Source organism: Paralichthys olivaceus, chromosome 9 (assembly GCF_024713975.1).
Source record: "Paralichthys olivaceus isolate ysfri-2021 chromosome 9, ASM2471397v2, whole genome shotgun sequence".
In the NCBI taxonomy this organism is placed as follows: domain Eukaryota; kingdom Metazoa; phylum Chordata; class Actinopteri; order Pleuronectiformes; family Paralichthyidae; genus Paralichthys; species Paralichthys olivaceus.
The window spans coordinates 9,336,104-9,359,891 of NC_091101.1; the positions used below are offsets into that span (position 1 = coordinate 9,336,104).

General features: G+C 42.5%; 1 protein-coding gene across 17 annotated transcripts in view; it reads right to left on the minus strand.

Moving 5' to 3' along the window:
- Window positions 1–23,788, minus strand: part of tenm2a (teneurin transmembrane protein 2a) — a 241,908-nt gene that overhangs the window by 55,946 nt on the left and 162,174 nt on the right. For 13 of the 17 annotated variants that reach the window (XM_069532116.1, XM_069532115.1, XM_069532119.1 and 10 more), the window contains 2 exons: window positions 9,308–9,514; window positions 1,834–2,065 (listed from right to left, as the gene is read on the minus strand). In XM_069532116.1, the coding sequence (XP_069388217.1) occupies window positions 1,834–2,065; window positions 9,308–9,514 (439 nt within the window). The remainder of the gene's footprint in view (window positions 1–1,833; window positions 2,066–9,307; window positions 9,515–23,788) is intronic. The other 4 variants (XM_069532127.1, XM_069532128.1, XM_069532129.1 and 1 more) reach the window with 1 other exon arrangement.

The window sequence follows — 23,788 nt, forward strand, 5'->3', positions numbered from 1 at the left end:
ATGCTCACAGAGTGAGCGTGTGCATGCTAGCATGCATGTAGGCAGTGTCTCTCTCACTGCATGCCTCATGAATAGTAATACCCTGCATGGATGCTCTGTTGGCCTGGTAAATGTTCTTTGTGTACCGGTGAAAGCGAAAGTGTAGGTTGTGTGAAATGGTTTGTATTTCCTGCTCCCTCACTCCAGGATGCACGCATAACAACTTTGACACATGGCAGCTTTTTATAAGTGTCATGCTTGGAGACGAGGTACAGAAAGCATTCCAGGAGTGCACTTTTGTAAATCAGCGGTTGAGAGCAATTTCATTTTTGGTTAGGAGGCTCATATATTTGCTGAGAATGATGGATAGGAGATGCTCATTGACACTGTTTGCATGATATTCTGCAGTATTATGTTTGCTCAGTGAACTGAAACGTGTAGCTTTTGTCTATTAGATGAATCCATAACAAATGACAGGGTGTGCTAAAGAAATGCAGACACAAATCAGTTAAACTTGGGAGCTGCTCCGGAAAAGATCATGCCTCATTCTTCTCTTCTCCTGATCCAGGACATTCCTGATATGAGTCATGGCCTTGAATAAATATGAAATTTATAAAATATCTAATAAAAAGAATACTTAAATTGCAAACTTAATAAGAGTGATTTATTGGATGTAAAAAGTCATGTTGGGTGGGTGTATATTAACAAAAAACAAGACGAAGAGCCTGTTCAAACCAGCATTAATTAGAGCAAAATTTCAAAAATATGAAGATAGTTAACTGCAGTCAAATTATGCAATATAATGAGGATTCACTTGTGCAATCAAAGTTATCTGTGTGGAGCTTTGATGTAGAGTTTACCAAACTAGACTATTAACTAGATCTTGCACTTGCCCACACTACTGCGCTTTTATAATCACTTTATTTATTTTATTTTATTTTAAATGTAATTTTAACATGTTCTTATGTAACTTAAAATCTGTTCTTTTATATGAATTTCATTTTATTTTTATTAACATGTTATTATATTTATCTATATTTACGTAAAGCAGTTTGAGCTGCATGTCTTTTATGAATTGTGGTATACAAATAAAGCTTATTATTATTATTATTATTATTATGATTAAAAACTTTGACAACTAAAATTATGGTTTAGACCAATTTTCTTCAGAATGAAAACATGCCAGCTATGGTCTTGCCAATATATCAAACTTAATTTATTTTTAATTCATAAAACCTCCTTCTGGCAATCGCTGATTCTTTGATCATCATCATCAGATATCTGTTGATGGTGAATTAACTATATAAATGCAGATACAATAAAAAGCTGATATGCATTTCGGTCAACATGTTCCACCTTTTTTCGCTTTCCACATGGACCGTTTACCTGCAGGCAATCAAAACCTGCTGAAACGTTATTGGCTGAACAAGAAACGGAAACTTAAATGCTTTAGGCCCCAACCTCTTGTCCGTCATCTACAGATTCTGCATATTGACATATTGAGTCTGTTAAAGAAATGACTTACTAATAACTAAAATGTTGCCAGCCACAGTAGCTGTTGTTGTTATTCCTGGAACAGCACTTTGTGAATATACTTTTGCAAAGTGAGTTTGCAATTTTAACATAGCATCAGAGAAACTTCTTCACTCTTATTGCCTCTCCTTGTATTCTCTCACACCATCAGTGTGCTCACAGGGATGATGTTGAAGCAGCGTGACTCTGACCTTTCAATTCCTTGCTATTGATTAGTCCACTGCTGTGCATACTGTAAGTGCCTCCCGACATCAGCATCAGGTAAAACCTGTCAACTGTAAGAACAGGGAGGAATGAAAAGGAAACACATTTCCCTCTTACCTGGTCTCCAGCGGGACGTTACTGTTGAGCACCCAGCTGTCTTGTAGCTGGACTGACTCAGGGGTGGTCGGCCCATCTCCAGTGCCCGGAGCAGGTGCGTGAATGGGGTTGCGGCCCCCTCTCAGCGTGTTCCTGTTCAGGCTGTTGGCAGACTGGTGGGATAAGGTGTGGTGGTTGTGCGGAGGGGGCAGTGGAGGCCGTAGTGTAGACTGACTGTGGTGGTTGGCAGCCCCTGAAAGAAGAGGAGAGCAAGAGAGCTATTTAACAGCCACACTTCTTTGTAAGGGAGGTTTCAGATCCAGACAGATTTCAGTCAGAGACACGTTAGGCTGTTGGATAATTAAGGTTTATTTCACAGTTTAACTTCATCAACATTCATTAATGTGCTACTTTTGAGTCAGCAAAACATTTTTTAGAGTGGGTGTCATATTTTTCAAATGGTCGATAACTTATTTTAGTGTGAAAATCATGAAATCTGATGATCCTCTTTCCCATTTTGTTTCACATTTTGTTTCATCTGTATTTTTAGCCAGGTTCTCCACTGCTGTCCATCTTTCACTTCCACTCTTACTTTCCTGTTTTCTTGTTCACAGCTAGAACTCTGTGTGTGTGTATGTGTGAGAGCGTGTGTGAGGGAGAAAGAGAGGAATATTAGAGCACTCAGCACAGCATGCTTGCTCCTAGACTTGGGAGAACATGTCAGCTAGAATCTAATGCCAGCCGCTCCAACACTGAACTAATGGACTGCTGAGTGAGAGAGCTGAAAAACAAACCTGGATGACAAGAACACCCATTCACACATCACCTTTCTACCTCTCGCTCTCTTTCTGTGAGTCCGATATAGGGTGTGTGTGTGGGTTCCTACAGGAAAATCAATAAACCACATACGATGCATTATGGGGGAGCTTGACAAAGTTGCATCTCTTCTTGTGCATTAACAAACATTCTGTGACAGGAGCATGTCCTCAATACACAGCTGATCAAAAACCACACGTTTAATAAAAAAGAAAAAATAACCTCACAAGTCCTGACAAACTGTCCACACCTTTACTCTAAAGAGGACTGAATCACCATGTTGTTATGACAAAACACACCGAGTCATTGATGTGACATTTGGCTTTGAATCCTGGCTCTACAACACAGTTGGCTTTTTTTTTTTTTTCATTTGACAGCACTACACGTTACACTTTCATCATTATTTTACACATCTAAGTGCGGAATACATTACAAGGATTGTGTTTGTTTGCACATTGCCTTCCTCATCTTGATCAAAGGATGCAGTAAGTGCACATATGCCCACATATGTGCTGAGGTGGAGAGAACAAAAGCAACTGCTTTGTCAGAGCTGCGCGATCACACTTGTCCTCCGTTTGTCGTCTCCTTTTTGAATTACACATGGTATAGCGAGTGAGAAGAGGAGAGTCGAGTGGATGTGTCGTATTCTCCTGTTTGCTCTGATATTTGTCTGTCAAAACATTCCTAGGAGGCATAAATCATAAAGATTTTACACACACAAGGACACACACACCCACACACACACACACACACACGGCATAAAATGTGATAAAAATATCCTTCTTTCTCATTCCCTTTCTCAAGGATGGGGTGCTTAGATCAGACAGGGGGCAGCGTGCTCCCTTACAACTCAGGCTGTAATGGCGACCAGTTTGTAAGGTGACCTGATTCCACCGTGCCGCCGCTGGGGCGCAGGTGTCACCCATGCGGCCCAGAAGAACAGATGCTTGTGAAAGAGGAGAACAGGGGGAGATGGGAAGGAGACGAGAGAAAGATGGAGGGGGCCTGACCTCTGCTGCTCGGGAGAGACACAAAACATCTGTTTGCACATGCAAAGACGCTCTTGGGAGAAACAGACACATGCATGCACACACACACACACACACACACACACACACACACACACACACACACACACACACCAAATCTGGCACCATACATGTAGAGTGGAAATTGATATTAAAGTATGCAGATAATTTTCTCTCTCGTCCTCCTCCTCCCTTGTACCATTTCTTCTTGAAGATTGTTTCCCTCTCTTTCATCTTGGTTTTAGTTACATTTTGCTTGTGTCCTTTGCCGAGACGTAAAGCACTTTGACATAAACCGTGTTTGTTAAAAGCACTTTAAAAATACATTTTACTTGACTTCCCCTCCTCACAATGTACCTTTACACGTGAAATAGCTCCTTCTACACCCTATCTGCATAAATACTTTTATCTAGCTTGAGCATGAAACACACAACACACACAAACACAGAGCCATTCAAGCTTTGCACGAACACATGCAGGCATGTACACAGCCGGAGTCATTCAAAAAAGGAATTCAGGCACCCCCATGTTCACACACAATCCCGCTGTCTGCTATGTTTAAATCTGCGAACAAAAATGCAAGCCTTTTGCCTTTGTTCACTTTCTAGCTATAAATATTGAAGAGTTTTTTTCATTCAAATTCAGATGAATAATATATGGCACACCTTGTATGGAAGAGGAATATGTAGTTATATAGCCCTAGTTTTCCATGAACAACTGTAGCTGTGTGTGTGTACCTCTGGGGAAAGGGTGCATTGTTCAACAATCTAGCCACTACGCTGTTACACAGGGACTCAGTCATATCCTCCACTGTTTCACAGACTCACATCTGCTTCATTTTGTAACAAAAATAAATTAACATTTCTCTTCAGAGAAAAATATGGAAATCCTATTATCTTTAATCTAGTAGCAAATTCTATTACATGTCACCAGATAATGTCAGAAAAATGTTAATCCTGATAAATGCATCGCCTGTGATTCTATTTATCTGCTCTGTTCATACAGCACACTGGGGCCACCAGCGTTGACATGCATTGTCATGTTCACTAAAATCTAATGTCATGTATTAGAAAATTTTCCCTTATATTCTTCATTGGATAAATATTTATATCATATTAGTACCGTGCAAATGCCTCATTATTGTAAAAAAACATGGTGGACAAATAACTACTTTAGTTGCTTTTATAAGGAGTTCAAAAAAAATCTTTGACAAAATATTTATTATCTGAGACAAACTGATTTTTATATTATTCTGCTCCACATGACACTGAATAAAACCCATTCTCATACACACGTACTTCTAGTCCATGAAAAGAATGCTGAAAAATCGCTAACATATTGAGAAGTGGGGACTGCAGCAAGGCCGAGGTACAAGGCCGTTTCTTCTCATTCACACAGAGAACTCCTGGAAATAAAAAAGAAAAAGCCACTGCTTTGGCCACAGAAACACAAATCTCACTCACCATTGGAACAGAGGGAGAGCACGGTAACAAGTATGTTGGAGGTAAATGGGCCCAATAAATTAAGACAGGGGACTTAGTCAGATGAATTGTCTGGTCGCTAAACTACAACCCGCAGGTAGGCTAATAGGAACAACAGTTTTACTAGGGGACCCACTCTGATAAAAGACAAAACATGCGGCAAGGAAATAGAGCAATTAGGGAGCAGCCAAGCAGATCACATTTTATTCCACTTCATCTTTTCCTCCTTTATTTCCTCTCTCTTTTGCTCGCCAGTGTGAGTAAACAGCGATCATGAATAGATTTTCCCAACAGCTCTGTTTCTTTTCCACGGCCACCTTTTTTCTGTGTGTGTGTGTGTGTGTGTGTGTGCGCATGTGGAGAACCTCATAGTGCTTCCTACTGCTGCTGAAGCCCTGACCCACTTTACTCTGTCCAACGTCCCCTGCGACTGGAGAGAGGGGGACTATAGCAGTAAACTGGAATAGGTTTGGCCCTGCCTAATCCCTGGTGGTTCATTATGCTCGCCAATTCAAGGGAGCCTCATTCAAAAGAGAAGCATGAGCCTGTCTGCTTACCTGCTGCACGCTATACACGCATGCACACACACGCACACACACGCACTCAGTGAGAGGCAGGACCTCGATACACCGTATTAATCTCACAGTGTGTGTGTGGTCATCTGGCAGCAGGAACCGACCAATAAGGCTGTTTGTTTTGTAGCCCTGAATGGGTAAACTGTTTATTGACATTTTCTGTGGTTAAGAAGGAAAAGTCACTGGGCAGGGTGTACGTCTACGTGTGTGTGTGTGTGTGTGTGTGTGTGCAGGCCTGCTGATATGCCCATTCAGCAGTTAAAATGGGATCATTGCAGCACTCTGCCCCCACCCCTCGCTCTGTCCTTGTCACCTCCTCTGTCGCTCCATCTCTTTATTTCACGCCCCATATCTCCACTGCTTCTGTCCTTCTTTAAAAAAAAAAAAAAAACCACAGTGGCACCCTGCGCTGTTTCTCATGCGCCTTCTCTCTGAGCTAATTGCTATGCTCCTCGTGCTTTGAGGTGGTATATTCCCATGTGCCCCGTGGTTCATACAGTATGTCCTCTGTCTCCGAATGTCACATGCTCCTCATTTGTCATTCTTCTCAGACCTCAGAGGCTGAGCACAATGGAAGGAGAGCTTGAGGTGAAACTACGAGGCGCGTGCACACACGCACACACACACGGTGCCAAAAGGGGCGTAAGCACATAGGCTTCAATAAGCACAATCATAGACACAAACGCAAAAAAGGACAAATAAAGAGACAATGTTGAAGACTTTTATTTACGCACGCACACACACACACACACACACACACACACACACACACACACACACACACACACACACACCGCCTCTGCCTTGGCTAGTCATCTCTGTCTAATTAGGAGGCAATAATCCGCCAGAGAAGAGTCTTCAGATTCAGCCAAAAACAAACAGTCTCCATAAGCAAAATGCATGTGTGCATTTCACCCACATGCACAAACACACATATCATCCCACTGTTATGCAAATGTAACCCTTACATAAGCACCATTAGGAGACATAAAATGAGCGCCAAAGAATCTTTGTGCCTTTGTTTCTGTAGATTTGTTTCAACAAAGCCATTAAACATCCATTGTTTCGGCAGTGACTTGACGTGGCTTCCCTGGCAGCAGATAGCCAGCCACTTTAGAAGAGGCTCTCGGGCTAAAAATAGCGTAGCATTCCCCATGCATAATGAATGGCCAGAGACTGCGCTAATGCTAGCTCTTTCCAGGAGTGATCTGCCACGCTTCGTTTGGCCGTCTCAGCTCTCCTGTCGTTCCGGAGGAGCTTTCCCAGACAGGTGCTCCGAGCCAGACAGTATTCCCACGTAAACATACGCACACCCAATTCCCAGCCAATCCTCGGCAACAGCGTTCCGTTCCCGTTCACCTGTCATGCTTCACTAGGAACACAAGTCATGTCTGTCCACCTGGTAACTTAGGTAATGGTGGACTACTTTACAAGAACACACATTCTCTCTTGCAAACACACGTACAAACAAACAGCATGCAGCTTCCTGAGGATTATCTCGCTGTGGTCAGTTTCTGCCTGACTTGCTAAGACTCATTTCCTGCCCAGCGTCCACTCTCGACATGACCACTCAAAACACCTACACACACGCACACACACACACACAGGCGTGCACACTCACAGCACATGCAGAAAGGGTTGTCGGTTATAGGTGTTTTATTTGCTTGCAGCCGTTCCTCTGTCTTCCTTCATGCCAGGATGTGCTCATGAACTGCCAGTCTGCCACTTTAAACTCATTTAGGTCGATTTTAATGGACGCCCAAAGCCAAGGACTCCCTCTGTACCCATTAGATCAGCAGTCCTGGCTGGAAAATGTGGCAATTTGCAATTCTGTCTCAATGTTGTTTTCCCTCCATCCAAATATCTCTCTTTCACCCCCCAAGCTCTCATCAGCTTTACCCCGTTTTTTGTTTTGTTTCTTGTCTCTTTGACGCCCTACGTCTCTTGGTCTCCCTTATCAGACGGTTTCTATCTATTTTCATTGCATGGTGTGCTTTGGATCCGGCTTTTTTTTTTTTTACTCCTTTTTGATTTTTTATGCAAGATATCTCATTAAACAACTTCAAAAGTCAAAGTTTGGCTTTCTCTATCTGTGCAACCCATTTGCCTCTTTGCGCCTCTCTCTGCCTCGCTGTCGTTTTTCTTTCTTTCTTTGTCTCTCTCACTCGCCGTCTCTGTGTGTACATATGCAGCAGAGACTGAAAGAAACCCCGGAACAGAAAGTGTGGGTGTATACGTGAACAGGAATGAGAGAAAGAGAGCGTGCGCCTGTGAGCCTCATTCTCCCTCTTTGCCAGTGTCTGCCATTAGGGTGTCAGTGGCAGAGTGAATTTATTTGCTGTGTGGTTACTGGGCTAATGATTGATGTTGCCCCAGCAAAGAGTAAACCAATTAGGAGGCTGATGTAACGTCATTTTAAAAGCCTCCTAATCACGTTGCTCTTGAACCTGGGACCCGGGCCTTCCCTAATGAAGATTTATACTGGATCAAAGGAGAGCCTAACGCCATTAACAATAGATTGTATTCCACCAAAAATCACATTAGGACTTCTCTGCCCACCCCACTCCCTCCCATCAGGCCTCTGCTAAATATATCTGCTGATTACAAGTGCAGATGCACAGAGGAATGAAGAGAAACAGCAGAGGAGCGGGAAGGAGAGGCAGAGAGGTACGTGCAGAGAGAGTTGGCCCACAGTAGCTAATTGTTGAGAACAAATGTGTACGCTGATGTATAAACTCATCACCGCAGATGCGTGTGTTTACGTGTGTGTTAGCGTGCATATGGGCAAGGAGAATAGTTGTGAGGTGCTGATATAAGCACACCGGGCCTCTAACAGCCAACAGGAGAGCGTCCAATGATGAAAGAGGAAGCTCAGAGCCAAGGAAACTAACTAGTTTGTCTTTGCTACGCTGATCCTCCTGCTGGCACTTAAAATTCATTATCCCCTTACCTTTCACTTTCCGCTGGATTATTAATGTCATATGGAAAATGAACACAAACACACCTACTCACTGTCAACCATTGTGCGCACTGCAGAGTGTAGGGGTGGCTTTCACTTGCATCATTGTTTTCTGGCAATAGTTGACAAAGGTGGGAGGGTTACACTGAGAGTGTAATCCATTAACAAAATCACCAATAGGCTGCTTCAAGCCAACTTTTCCTAACGTGAGATGCATAAAAATTCATGAAATTACACATTTATTCTACATATAATTATTATTCACTGTTAAAAATGTGTGTCTGATCACAATCAAATGATTTATTCCCTCAAATAAAACCATAATAATAATCACTTACTATTTACGCAAAATATGTTTGTTTTAGTTGTTTCACTTCCCTGCCCTTAAAAGCAATCCTGACTTTGGAGGAATGCAAAACAAAATAGAGGCAGAAACAAAATGGCTTAACAAACAAGATGTGACATTATATAAAAGCAAAGGATTTCTTGGCATTTTACTGAGCAGAGACTAAATCAGATCAGGAAATGGACACATGATGGGGTAATGCAATGCGGTGATGGATGACACAATGATGCAAACATAAAATGAATGACAGGATAAAAGGGGTGGATGAGTGGAAATGGTCTCTCGCTTACCTGTGGACGAGGGCTGGCCTCGGAGCAGGTACGAGTCGTCCGGGTGGGGCTCCAGGTGGGAGTGGGTGGAGTTTTTCTCCAGCAGGGGCACCTGGCACTCCCTGATGGGTGGACAGGGGCCGGGAGATGGGTGGTGGGGGGCGGACGAGGAGGACGGGAGGGATGGAGGGAGCAGGGAGGAGGAAGAGGTCGGAGGGAGTGGGCGACCTGGAGAATGGAGGGAGAGAGAGAGAGGGAGGAAGGGAGGGGGGGAGGCGTTAGACAAAACAGATGGCCATGACTGACAGTGATGCAGGGGCTGGTTCCAAGAAGAATGTTCACTGAGACACTGAGTCTCTGAAAGGGTCGAGGCACCCAACTTACATTCAAACATATTCTCTCAACCATCATAAAGTTTGGGTTTAATTTGATTCCAGGGACATTTCACTGTCCCCAAATATTATTGAAAAAAAAAAAAGTAATTTTGATGGATGTTAACAAGTCTGTTTGTGTATTTATATCCAAACTAACTAGAATATTGTGTTGCTATGTAACAATGTAAAAAAACAAACACATTTATTAGTTTTACAAAGAATCTGATGTTAATGGGAAAATGTGTTTTCATTTTTAATATAGTTGTACCACACATTTATAATTGCATGGAAATGTGGATTTATATAAAAAGACCAGATGCTGCAGGTTATAAAGATAAGTGAACTTGCTTTTTGGAACAGCAGCCTGGTAACAGCAACGTACAGCAGCTTGGATACGAACACAAAAAGCTCTGAGACTCTGGCGAGATTCAAATTCACTCAGCAACATACAGCAAATACATGAATGAGAAATCTAAATGAAAAATGAAACAATTGAAAAATCTAATTATCTAAAAATCTAACTCTAATTATCTAATCCTCAATTAAAAACCAAACCCAAATCATTGGCAGTAATAATGACAATCTCAGCCACTGTAGAGACATGAAATAAACTGAGATAAGCTACAGGTGACAATTTCAAGATAATGCTGAATGATAAAATGTACGTAAACATTAACACAAGTAAAAAAAGTGTTATAAAGTCCATGAACTGAATTTCTGTCTACATTTAAATGTTGCCAACATAACATATTGGTCACCTCAGACCAAATAAAGACCGCAACTGTCAAACTTTTTAGTATTTCAGTCGATTAAATCCTCATAGAGTTGTGATAAGAGCGCCTACATCAATTGTATGATTGTCCTCTACATGGGTGAGACAAAAGAAAGTTAACAGCCAAGTCTTTAAATAGTAGGAGCCCTGGGATGTGTGGACACAATCAGGCTGTCCCATTCACCAGAGAGAAGAAGAAGAGAGGGATGGAGAGATTTCACTCTACTCTCCAAAGGTTTGGAATCAAGGACAAAGACAAATCTAATAATTTCTATTTAGAGACGGCTCAAAATATAGAATAATTACGCCTTCCATATTTGCAGCTCAATCAATCAACAATATGGTGAGAATGAGGCCACTGAGTCCAGCCAATCCACTGAAGGACTCAGGTTATTACGACTCCTAATTAGAAAGTCAACCGAATACGCTTTGACACACGGATAATCACTTATTTTCTACTTCCAGTTTCCACATTTAAAATGACAGCCCTGGGCTCCAGCCAGCCAAATTTCTTTTAAACAGCTTTACCAATACACCTTTTATTTTTTCTAACCCATTTTCCACAGTCAGAACTTGTCATTCACCTTCCGAAGCTGAAATGTGAGGAGGAGGATAAAAAATAAAATAAGCTTGTTCGTCTATAGTTTTACAACCTTCATCCATTCCTTATTTCGCCGCTGAAAACTTCACCTGAATTATAATTTTTTTAAAGTTACAATGCTTTAAGCCTTTCAGTGAGGGACTTCAACTTTAGTCATACTTCTAAAAACGGAGATGAACAGAGGAGGCAGAGGAAGGAAAAGCCGTGGGAATTTTGAAGCAAAATTTCAGATAGATGCACATTCATCATCATGGTATTTATTTTGTTTTCTCCTTCTCTCAACAGCCCAGTTCAGAATTCAGATGTGGCGTGATTGCAGTTTGACGGCATTTTCTTTCCCATCACAGATTTCTGACCGGAATCTAAATGTTGAAAGGCAATGATAGATGGGGGGCCCGGGCGATATTGCTTGCACCAGGGAGGGGGAAGGGTCAATGCAGACGTCATTTAAGAAACACAAAGTGGATGGGCAAGGTTGTTGCCCAACTTTTACATGTGAAGAGCGTTAATGATGGATACAAATTTCCACATTAATCCAGGTCTCGATGTGGCTTTATGGAAAAACATCTGATGGAAACAGAGGCAGAGTGATGCCTCTGTCCTGCTGTCCAAACTGCTCCAGCTTAGAGCTTTGCGTCATGGAAACCAGAGCTACGATCGATCCACGGCCCCACGTTAACTACACCCCAGAGAGATGCCATCCTTGTCTTCTGTTTAGGTATGTGTGCTGGTATCTGTGTGTGTGTGTGTGTGTCCGGTCAATCTCATCAGGGCAAACAAAGAAAAATGGATAAACAATGGCAAAGCAAACAATTCTGGCCGACAGAAGGGAAACCAAGGAGAGGCAGGGAGAGATGGACAAGGAGGAGGGGAGTAGAGACACCGAGGTCACGGGGGTAACCAGGGGATTGGAGGGTGAAGGAGAAGGTGAGAGGTGGAGGGAGGATGGAGAAAAGAGGACAGTCAGGAAGCTATGAGCCGTCAAAAACTTATTGCCAATAAATAACGAGGGAGAGAGCAATAGAGGAGGGTAATTAGGAGAGAAGGAGACAATAAGAGGGGTCCGAGGAGTGGAAAATGGAGGAAAAAAAGGGAGGTAAAGAGGGAAGAGGCCATTGACCCATGAAAAAAAAAAGCCATTGCTCTAAATGAATAAATGGATCACTTCAGTTGATGGAGCGGATGGATCTTGTTATTTGCATATTTCGCAAGACCTTTAATAAGGTGATCAGTGACGGCAGGTGACAGAAAGTGTGTGTGTGTGTGTGTGTGTGTGTAGTTGCACCTTTAAGATTGTTTTATTGCTGTTTTTATTACGTGCGTATACAGTTTGCGCGAGCCGTGCGTGTGAGATGGTTGTATGTATGAGAATGTAGTTATTAATATTTTAAATCACTTTAATTACAAAAAAGGAAAAATTGCACTAGTTGGCCAAAAGCAATTAAGGGAACTTTAATCTCCTTAGCAATTATGCTGTGGGGCATCCTTAACTCAGTCATTTCTGCCCGCTACTTTTCGGGAAAGGTCAGTGGAAATTGCTTTGTGTTATTAGAACAAAGACTTGGCATTGAGCTCACGTGGTTCTCTTGATGATTTGCTCGTTGCCATCCTTCAGCCGCTTTCCCCGGCCATCTGTATACATCTCTTAATCCTTCTGTCTGTGCCGCCCGCTTTCTACATCTACTCTTGCACAAGTGTTGATTAGTGCGACAGTAAGAGTAGGGGGGGGGCAAGAACCAGGCATCCCGGCCTCTTGGTAATTGGATTACAGTGGAAAAAAAGGAACACTATCATCATCTGGCTTTGACTTGCTTAGATGAGTCATACAAGTGTATGAGCTTTGCCTGTTGTAGCTCTGTTGTGCGTGTCCATTGAATCAACACAATATGTGGTTTGCATAATCTATTCTTTCTCCATGAGGCCATTCTTTGCCGTGAGATGGTGTTACACATCAGACACAATTCTGCTTGTTGACTCGTCGGTGACTCTCCTCTCCTCCTCCTCACTCGGTCCATCCTTCCACCCATCTGGCTGAGGTGAGGAGTGGCAGGCCGAGGAGAGCGGAGTGGAGCGAGGGATGGAGCGACAGCTGGAGCCCAGTCAGACAAGGAGAGACAAATTACCCCTCTAACGAGAGCCATTCATCATCTCTTCATCTCTGCGTTGCTCCACACCTCGATGTGAAATACAGTGCACCTGGATGGCAACTCCGGAAAAACGAAAAAAACAAACTCCTGCATCAATCTACCATTCAACTTTACTCCACGTGATGTTACTCTCATTTAGTCGCTAGTCATGTGGCGTGTGCTGCGAAGTCAATCTAGCGCATGTTTCTATTAAGATGACGGAAAATAACCACAAAAAAAAGGGGAGGAGGGGGTGTTTTAGAACAAGATAAGAGAGACGTGAAATGATTAAATGAGCGCTACACGGGGAAAGAGGGAGGAATAAGAAGCGACACACCCATGCTGGCACATGCAGAGACTCATTACCCTGGCTGCTGTCAGCCCAGATGTTGGACTGAGGGGGAGCTGTCAGTCAGAATGTGTGTGGAAGTATTTTGTGCATGTGTGTGTGTGTGTGTGTGTGTGTGTGTGTGTGTGTGTGTGATATACAGTCTGACAGTGATCTGAGGGCTATTTAGTGATGACAGCTGCTGACACAATGGGCCCTTTTCTCTATTTATCTATACAGCGCAGTCTGTCTCCTCAATCTCATCTCTCTTCCTGCCCCCCCCCCCCCAGCTCTTTCTGAAATCCTCGCCTCGTCCTCTTATTCACTCCTTTTTAATATTTCACATTTAGCTCAACTGTGGCAACGAGCACACCTGTTGTTGTCTGCATGTGTGAGCAACAAATGGATGTGGCAGCCTATCCGGGAGTTCATCCGCGCCCCCCTCCCTCCCCCGTTTCCCTTTCGTAATCACCGTCACTGCAGTAAGTGATGATAAAAATGAGTAAAGCAGGAAGGGAGAAGAGATGAGAGGATGATTCAACGGACGTGTTCTAATTAATAAAGTTGGGCTTTCACAGCCTAAAGAGATGATTGTATCAGTGGATCTTTACTTTGATGTGTAACAAAGTGTCTAGGTTCCTCTCAGGCCCAAAGCTCTCCTCTGCTTGGACTCACTTTCTCTATTTCATCTCGCCTGCATCACTCCCATCTCTGCACAACTACAGGAGCACTGTGCCTCAGCAAGCTGATCCTCCACGCACACACACACACACACACACACACACACACACACACACACACACACACACACACACACACACACACACACACACACACACACACACACACACACACACACACACACACACACACTGCCTGCAGCTGAGGCTGAAGACACCTGGGGAAAAAAGGTGCTCCACAGACTCGCAGCACCACATTGTGCTGTTCTACATTCCAGTGTTTCATTAATTCATTGTGTTTGTTCCATTCAGGATAAAAACTACAGCTCAACACTTGACGTACTTACACAGTTTCACTGAAAATGACTACTTGAACAGAATATTTGTTTACATGCAAGTGCAGTGTCAGTGTTGGTCAAGTAGTTTTCCACTTTAAGTGGAATAAGCTGAATGTTTCAACCATAGAATGATGAAATGTCGCCACTGTAGTAGCGATCGGAGCCGTGGACATGCTCGTTTCTGCTGTAAATCGTGAACTTTCAACCTGTTAACAACAAATGACTAACTGAAAGCAGACGTATCACAAAGTGTCATAAAAATTACCCAAAATAAATAATAATAAAAGACAAGAAATTTAAAAACCCAAAACTTCAACTGTAAGTGTTTGCACTATCTGCTATTTTCATTATGTTTTCCTAAATTTGTATTACATCCTTTTCTCTTACTAAGTTTCAATTAGTAAATTCCTTGATCCTGTACTTTAATGGAATATAATTGTGCATTTTGACTTTTTGACTCATCAAACCTTTTGATGAATTTGATGAAATAAAAAGAGGCACAAAAAGAATGATCTGATATCAAATGCTCTGAAAAGGACGAATAAAATACACGTGTTTAGTTGAGGAAGATGGTCGTCTACTCAGTGACTGTGAGGTCACTTCTTAAAATGATCTCCTGAGCTCCTCTCACTGTGGAGAGCGCAGTAAGGACATGATATAATTAAACGAAAGTGTTGGTTTCCTCATCGGAACATAATTTAGACCATTTACAAAGCTATGACAGCTTTACAAAATAATAGAGTTGAACCTTCAAATTCCTCCAAGAGTTTTGACCATGTACGTAGTCACAACAGTGTCAGATAAAACTCTACACTGTACGGCAGTGAAAAAATGCCACACAGCATGAATTCCAACAGAGCATCATATAAGAGTAATGATCCCATCCAGCTCAGGAGGTTGTTCCCCACTCCACACTCAAGTAGCTGCTTTTACTTGGAGACGAGCGGAGATGAGGATAGACAACAGCTGACACAAAGCAATTCACTCAACCTTTTGACCCACAACGCACTGCAGCATCTATCTGCATCTGCTAATTGAAACATGCCTCCGTGTTGCCGGGAAGTGCAAGAGCTACGTGGCTATGTCTGTCTGAGTGTGTGTCTGTGGCTATACATTGCATCAGGATGCTACAGCACACCCATGCTGTCCATTGTCGGAGATGTCCACTGCGTAACTTGGGGCAACCATGGAGGCTGCATTACCATATAAATTACATCCATGTTGTTGCCGCTGCTGTGGATTGATGGTATTGTTATGGATTCTACACATTGGACCCTCATTGAAAACAATCAAAATAAATAGCCACCTCTCTCCCACATAAATGCAAGCACACACGCAGATGCGTCATGAGTGCACACACACACAAAGTGAGGCATGTGAGAACGAGCTCAAGCAGACCCTCAACCCCAGGTGCAGAGAGACAGACACCCATCCTTTCAGCCTTCCATTACCTCTAAACATGCTCTGTAATGGCTGATAGAAGTGAATCTGCAAAGGGGGGAATATCTGCCTATTTGTGCATGTGTGTGTGTGTGTGTGTGTGTGTGTGTGTGTGTGTGTCTGCATGTGTCTAAAACCTGTAATAATACATAAGCATTTTTAGCTGCTGCTGTGTTCAATAAGCTGCCCAATGCCTATTTATGAATCAATTTGATGGCAGCAGAAAAAAAAAAAAGTCATATTTAACTTCAGGGCACAAAACATATAATAATGGACTGACAATAACCACATGAAATTAAGTCATTTCTCTGCCACAAAATAGATGCTGGAGTTTATAAAAATGCCAACCAATTATTTCCAAATTTGTTATTCAAATTGAAAAAAACTAAATACAGTGACAGCAATTATGCAATGCTGAAAAAGTATTTAATAGGTTTAAGGGCCAAGCATTTTCCCCACATCAAATCCAAGCCTTTCACATTGCTGGAGGTAGATTATATGGAACCAACAAGACTGAACATTTTCCCACTTAAGAAAGAGGGTTGAAAGTGACATATGGACAAGGTCTTAGCTGGAGACAGAACTTGGTCTTGGCACTTTGCTAAAAAAAAAAAAAAAGACAGAAGCCTGCTTTCAGCTGTCAAAAGACCTTCTTAGAATTATATTCTGTCTGGAAGATCTGTTTGTAATTTTAACTGGAGAATGCTCTTAAATGCTGCAGAGAAAGAAAAGCAGCAGGGGGTAATGCTGGGGAAGAGGTTTCTCTCCAATCTGCCATACTGCTGAATCATTCCCAGAAAGTTTAGCACCATGCTCGAGAATCTACAGATTGTTGCGGGATAAAATAATAAACATTTTTATAATCATGGGTGGACCCAGGGGTGTGGCTAGGGTGGCACTGGCCCCAGCTGAAATCTGATCCTGAGGTGCTCCTGTCCTCACAGTCTTTTTAAAAATAAACTAGTCACTTACTAACAATACATATAAAGCTAACAGTAAACAAGAAATGACTTAAATGTGCACATTGCTGAATCAGGAATAGTTCATGGATATCAGACATATAATTGGTCCCTGTGTGTATGTTGTGGCCCCTTTATGGCCCCTGATGAAAAATCCTATATCCACCACTGGTAAGAATCTTCCACTAAAAATTAGATTTCACCGGCTTGTCATGTAAAAAGATGAGTGCCAGTTACTTGACATGTGTTAATAAAGTTATAATAATCAACTTTTAACAAAGCTAAGATCATGTTTAGTTAAAGATTAAGATGAGGCTGCCAAAGTGTTCTGATAAATATCAAGGTAAGGATATGCCAGAAAGAAGCTTTGCCAGGAATACAAAAAGAATTTGTTCTTCAAAACACCTTCACTAATTAACACCTTATTGTGAGCCATCGAAGCTTAAATAAAAAGTTTATACCCAATCATGACATCCTAAATTTCCAGTCTGATAGTTCCAGCCACCATCTCTTTATCAATCATGTCAACCGCATACAATCATTTTTTCTGGTGGATGAAAAAGATTTTTTTTGTTCCATTCTGCAAAAGAACGCAAAACCTCATTTGCATTTTAAATCAGGCCTCATTTGATGAAAATTTGGGAGACAAGGCTCCTGCAGAAAGCACATTACCCACAGCCACTCAGCGTCAGTCATCAATAATCAAATGCATGCAGAAACAGTAGCCCGAAAGGTGCACAGAATACAGAAATACACATGTAGTGACATGCTGTTAACACACACACACACACTTCGTATGCACGACTACCTATTCAATATAGCACTGATTGATTGCGGCAAATGCTGTTGTTGTTACGACAATCTAGTTCCATGTAAAGCATGAAAAGAAAGAAAAGAACAGTGGGAGGAGGAGCCCTGGGAGAAATAGGAGATGGTAAGTGATGTGGACTTTTTGTGCGCATGGATCTGCCAGTTAAGACCTTGTGCAGTCAGAGTCAGTTACACTGATATTTCATAAATGAACTCTATTCCAAAAAAGTATTCTCTCTGTGTATTCGTGAAGTGAGCGGGATTGTGAGATGCGGCTCCGTTAACGATTAGCAAATACATAACGGTGAGTCCCTGATATCCTCTGCATTCGGAGCAGCAATAGTGGGTTGATGTATTTGGAATCTGTGGATAGTGACGATACTGTGCCTGTTGCTGAGAGAAACCTCTTCTCCTCTTTGATGTTCTGCAGCAGCTATTTATAGTAACAGCAGGAGAAAGAAAAAAAAAAAAAAGGATCGAGAGCTAAAAAACACAGCGCGCCACGTTACATTCCCTCTAACTAGCTTCACTGTTGAGCCTTGAGCTCTGGATCTCTCTCAAGGTGAGTCTCCACACGCTGGGCCACATTTACCGAGCGTTGATTCACATGCATTCTGTGCCTCAGAGATGTATGCGATTTATCAAGGCAGTTTGCCTGACATCTAAGGTACACATTGAGTGCCTCTCTCCCTTCTATTCACCAGGTACAATAACAGTGTTTGATTCCACTGGAATGGCAAAGGCACAGCACACATCAGACATTTGTAATATTCACTCTAAACAACACTAGTGGTGTGTTTTGGTGATTTTCTGCTCTGAGAGCTGTTTTAAAGAAAGGCTTGAATAAACGGCTCATCGTTCTTTTTTCAAGGTTTCTAATTGTATGTGAATATTAATAACTGGAAGATTTGGATGATAATCAATCTTAGACATCCCATCAATTTCTTTTTGCATATTTGGAGTAGTTTTAACAGCACTAAATTACTTGCATCGCTCGATCTAATTACACATTACACAAGGTGATGCCATATTAATGTAATGAATGAAGTGAGAGAAAGCCGCTCTTCTGCTTCTCAGCAACAGAATGTTGTTTTCTCATTGGGCATTAATGGTGTCTGAAAAACTTGAGACAATTCATGTGAGCATCATCTCAAGTCAGAAAGTTGATGTAAGTTTCGGTTCACAAGTTTCAGATGTAATCACTTATAAACCAATTTACATAATTTTACATTCAGCTCCAAATAGCTTTTATGGTAAACTTTTCAAATGCTTCAATTTTGACACCTCTCACAATTTCACCTCTCAAAAGTTCCGAACACAACTTTTTACCCAGCATAGATGTTTTAATGATTCATGTGCAGTTTGTAAATAATCATTACGCCTCTCACACCTGATCCTTTTATTTTTTCCTCATTATGAAGCAAATATTGGGAAGAGGTTTCAACATGTTGTTTAAACACTTAAAACATTGTGAATGACTCATCACTAACACAAAACTAAGAGAAAAGTTAATCACCCTGTGTTATATAATAGTCACAGTGACAAGAGAAGAGGCCAGACGGCACAAACAAACAAGTGTGAAATGAAGCTGCGTTTGTACTGAGGACACATTTTTTTTATGTTTAAATCTAAAAAACAAAATGCGAGAAGAGTTAATGAACGTCTGGATCTTTTTTTATCACCAGAGATGAGGAGTGTGGTGAATTTTGGTGAATATCACTGTGTGTTATTATCCTCAGAATTTCTTCATTATAAACCTCATAATAAATAGGTTGTTAATATTAAGTTGATCATAATAAGTGTCCAAATTAACTTCACAGTTAGAGTTTAATAGCAGGACCTGGTAAATGGAACTGACATTTTGGGATTTTTTTCTTTTTTAAATTTCACATTTTGGATTTCAGCTGAACTGCGCCTTTCACTGCTCTTCATCAACAGCAATATGCTTAGGAGGCGGTTTTAATCACTGATTGCATTATTAGCTGCCGCCTCGGTAAATCAGATGTTAATTACATGCAGATTGCGAGCTCAAACAGAAATGACAGGAGTATAGCGCAAACTTGTGGCTCACTTTCACAGATGTAACACAAATCTGGCGCTTCTTCTTCCTCCCTCCACGTGAAGTGGTATTCGTGTTTGCGAGTGTGCAGACAGGGGAGTAGAGCGACGTGATTGGAGATTACCATGCATGCCTAGGCCCTTTGAAGTAGCTGCCGCTTTGGTCATGGATGGCTGAGTGGATGAGTCTGTGTGTGTGTGTTTGTGTGTGTGTGTGGGGCAGGGATAGGCTGAGTCATAAGCCTCTGAGGCCCACTGTTTGTGTCCACAGAAATTACACACAAACCCCCCACACATATGCACTTGCTCGTCTGTCTTTTTTTTTTTCCTGCAACGGGACACAAACGTCACACAGCCGCACAATTAGCACAGCTTGCATCAGCTGACATCAGCTGACTCAGAGGAATATGGAAGTCCCCATGCTGCTGGACCTCACTTGTAGCCGTGTATCTCCGCGCACACCTGAGTGTGTATTTCGGAGCGCTTGTTTGTGTGCTCGGCACAAACACTCTCTTGCAAACGTGATGCAACTCTCCAAGGCACAACCTGCAAAAACCTATTCAGCTCATAAACAGTTGTGCCCAGCCAAGCAGAGGCAGGAAAATACTTTACTAGGCACTGGAGGAGGCCACCAGCCCAGATGAATGCTCAGCATTAGGCTATTAGTCTCACCCCCTCGCTATGAACTACAGACCTTGGAGACAAATATTAAATGCTTATCTTTGTAGGATGGAGCCAAGTCAGTCAGTTTAAGCTGAGAGCATTGAATGAGATTTTTAATTACTGCATGACCTGGGGTATATTAGCACATATTAATGAGGATCATTAACCTAGAGGTAACTAAGACCCCTCCTCCTTAACTACAACTGATAGCACCTCTGCTGTCTGCATGTACGTGTGCGTGAGTTTTTTTAAAGGAATGTTCTACAGATGGTTTATTCAATCCCTTATAATAAACCGCACACTCTTGGTAAAAGTGAATAACTGGAGACAATCCTGTTTTTTTAAAGGAATTATACAAATGACAGTCTTGGGTTGAAACTTTTGTGTTTTTGTGACTATTTGTTGAAAATGACAGATGCAAGGGGCCGCTTCTGTAGAAGTAAACTTTTCATCTGTTCTTTTATGCAGCTTCAGATATTGGAAAAAAATAAGAATTTTTCATGGGCCGCAAGTAGCGACAGCACAGGTTAGAGTGATGAGAAGAAGGGGTGAAGAATTTCAAATTGACATATGCAAAGGTCAAGGTAATTCCAATGGATAAAGAAGGACGAACAGGAAAAAAAGGAGAAAGTTTCTCCTTGACTAGAAGCTGAGGTAGAAGAGAAGAGTGCCCGTTTTCCACTTCCTGCAGTTTAAATGCCACGGCTGATATTGACGTCATCCATCCATCGTTTCTGTACCGTCACCCCTCCATCCCTCTCTCTCCAACCGTGTGTGCCAGCTTCAGTCATGTAGTGCCATTAGGCTGCTGTCTCAGTGGTAAAGAGGCAGACGCTTTTATCTCAGTGGAGGGTGCACCAGCCGTGTTTGGCTTGTACACACGTACACACACGTACACACACGCACAAAAACTCATTCACTCGCAAATGCCTATGTAAAGATAGACTTTATCTCTTACTCTGTCCATTTCTTTGCACTCTCCTGTCTCAGCAGTTTATCCTTTCATCTTTACATAACAGTGTGGTCCCTCAGCGACCTGCTCTAAAAGAAGTCGTCCTCCATTATATACACACATGCAACACGCTAATCCGCTGTGCACCAGTGACCCGTCCACCTGAGCCTTATGTCCCACTCCGACTCGTTCTCATGTGTCCACTCATGTCAGTACGGCGACTGGAATACAAATATCAATATGATTATGAGCACAGGGCCATTGCGAGGAGGATTTAGCATACACACATGGGGCGTATATGTGAGATATAGAGCATTACAGCCAAGGGAGCAGGGTTTCTTGCAGGGAATCCAAAGAACGAATGAGGACCATGTTGTTGAGAGTTCTAGGTGGTTACATGCACAATAGAGGCAATCACTTGAGCACTTCGCAATTCTGTCTGGTGCTGGGGTGGAATAATGGGGCATAGTACTGCTCTCTGGTAGCCATTTACATTAGAAAATATGATGAAAAGTGTGGTATGGCTGAATGCACCATTTACTGTTTATACAGTTTTTGAATTTAGTCTATGGCAAGAGGGGCTCTGGTATATTTTATGTAAATTCTGTGTCTGAATGTGCGTGCCAGCCTGTGTGTGTGTGTGTGTGTGTGTGTGTGTGTGTGTGTGTGTGTGTGTGCATTTTCCTTCAGTACACTGTGCATTAATTGCCATTCCCAGTGGTCGTCAAGAGAGCGCAGGACTCCGTTGGGACATCTGCACCTTCATTAGACTCTACTGATCATCACGGCGCAGCACCAAGAGAAAGCCTGTTCTCCTCTTTCATCACTCCTTCTTTGCTCCAGCACTCCCTTGCCTCTCTCCTCTCTCTTTTTTTAAATACAATATCTCCAAACCAGATCCTGCAGTGTCATTTTCTTTTTAAATGTTATCCTCATGGCATTTCTGGGTTTATTAGGCGGGTGCACAGAAGAAAGTCACAGTCGGAAAGAGTTGAAGAAAAATTGTCACAAAGTTTTAGACTAGCTGGACTTGCACTCGTGCGGCCGCGCCGTGCTCGCCCCTAAACCCAGTGCTCCACGGTGTACCCTAAGCTGCTCCCTCAATTTGTAATGGCTTAACGCCTCCCCCTCACATCCTTCGACATTTGTCACTTTACCTCCCCTCCCCTCCCCTCCCCCGCTTCCTCTCTGCCCTCATCTCGCACACGTTCTTTTGCGTTTTCATTCCCATCAGCCTTCCTTTCATCATTATCTCCTGGTTAATACTTGTCACTGTCTCGATCCCCCCAGCGCAAGTGGTTCTTGCCCCCCAGGGGGTAAGGTTCGCTAGCACTCCACAGACCCCTACAGATGCCTAGTGCACTCCGTGTACCCCCCCCCCACACACACCTCCCACCTCCCTTGTCTTTCCCACCCTAGTCCTCTGACTCAGCCCTCGCCTTTCTCTCCCCCTTTTCTCCGCAGTGGATGAGAGACGCCAGCTGGAGGAAACAGAGAGAAATGGGCCCAATTACAGCATTGGGAACTGAAAGTTGGCTAATTAACTCTAATTTGCTAACAAACTGTTTTTTCACCAAGAATCATCTCTCTCTGTCACATGGCACGCACATACATGAGAAACTGCATTTGCACCCACTGCCAAGTAACAACAAAAAAAAGTGCACAGACACACATCCACACAACTGCAGGTACACATGTACGCACACAAAAAATTACCTCTCACTCTCTTCCCATCTACACACACAAGGGCTCACATGCCCACACACTTGTGCATGGACCCACTTGCTCAGCTGTATTTACCGCAAGGGCAATGTTGATTGCGTTAGAGCGGCTGATTATTGCACAGTGACAGTAAAGGAAACAAATGTCTTTCATAGGCAGGCATCTATCTCAGCGAGAGGGCTCCTAGCTATAGACTATAGCAGCAAATGACTGCGCTGCATTTAGCTATGACGGATACAAGAAAGAGGGCAGGAAGAGGAGGAAGGGTGGGAGAAGAATGAGAAGAAGAGAGTGATTGCAAAATGAGGTTTGGGGAGAACAAAAAAGTTAGAGCAGCGCCAGATGGAGAGAGGAGGGGGGAACAGATGAATAAGTTGAAATAAAAAATGGATGGAGGGAGGAGATGAGATAGAGTGAAAAGATGGATAAGGAGCGATTCTCCGGGTTTTGTACTGATGCTGTGAAACAGTTTTCCCTACAATGGGATAATGGTGGTTAGAGGCAAGAACAATAGGTTTATCTGGAGCAAAGATGCTATCTGGGCGAAAACACACAAACACACACATGCGCACACACATCACACAACCTCTCTCTCACACTAATGCTGTAGGATGTTTGTACTTATGCATTACAGTCAGTCCTAATTATAGTGGAGCTGGCTCTTGGAACAATAAGCTTG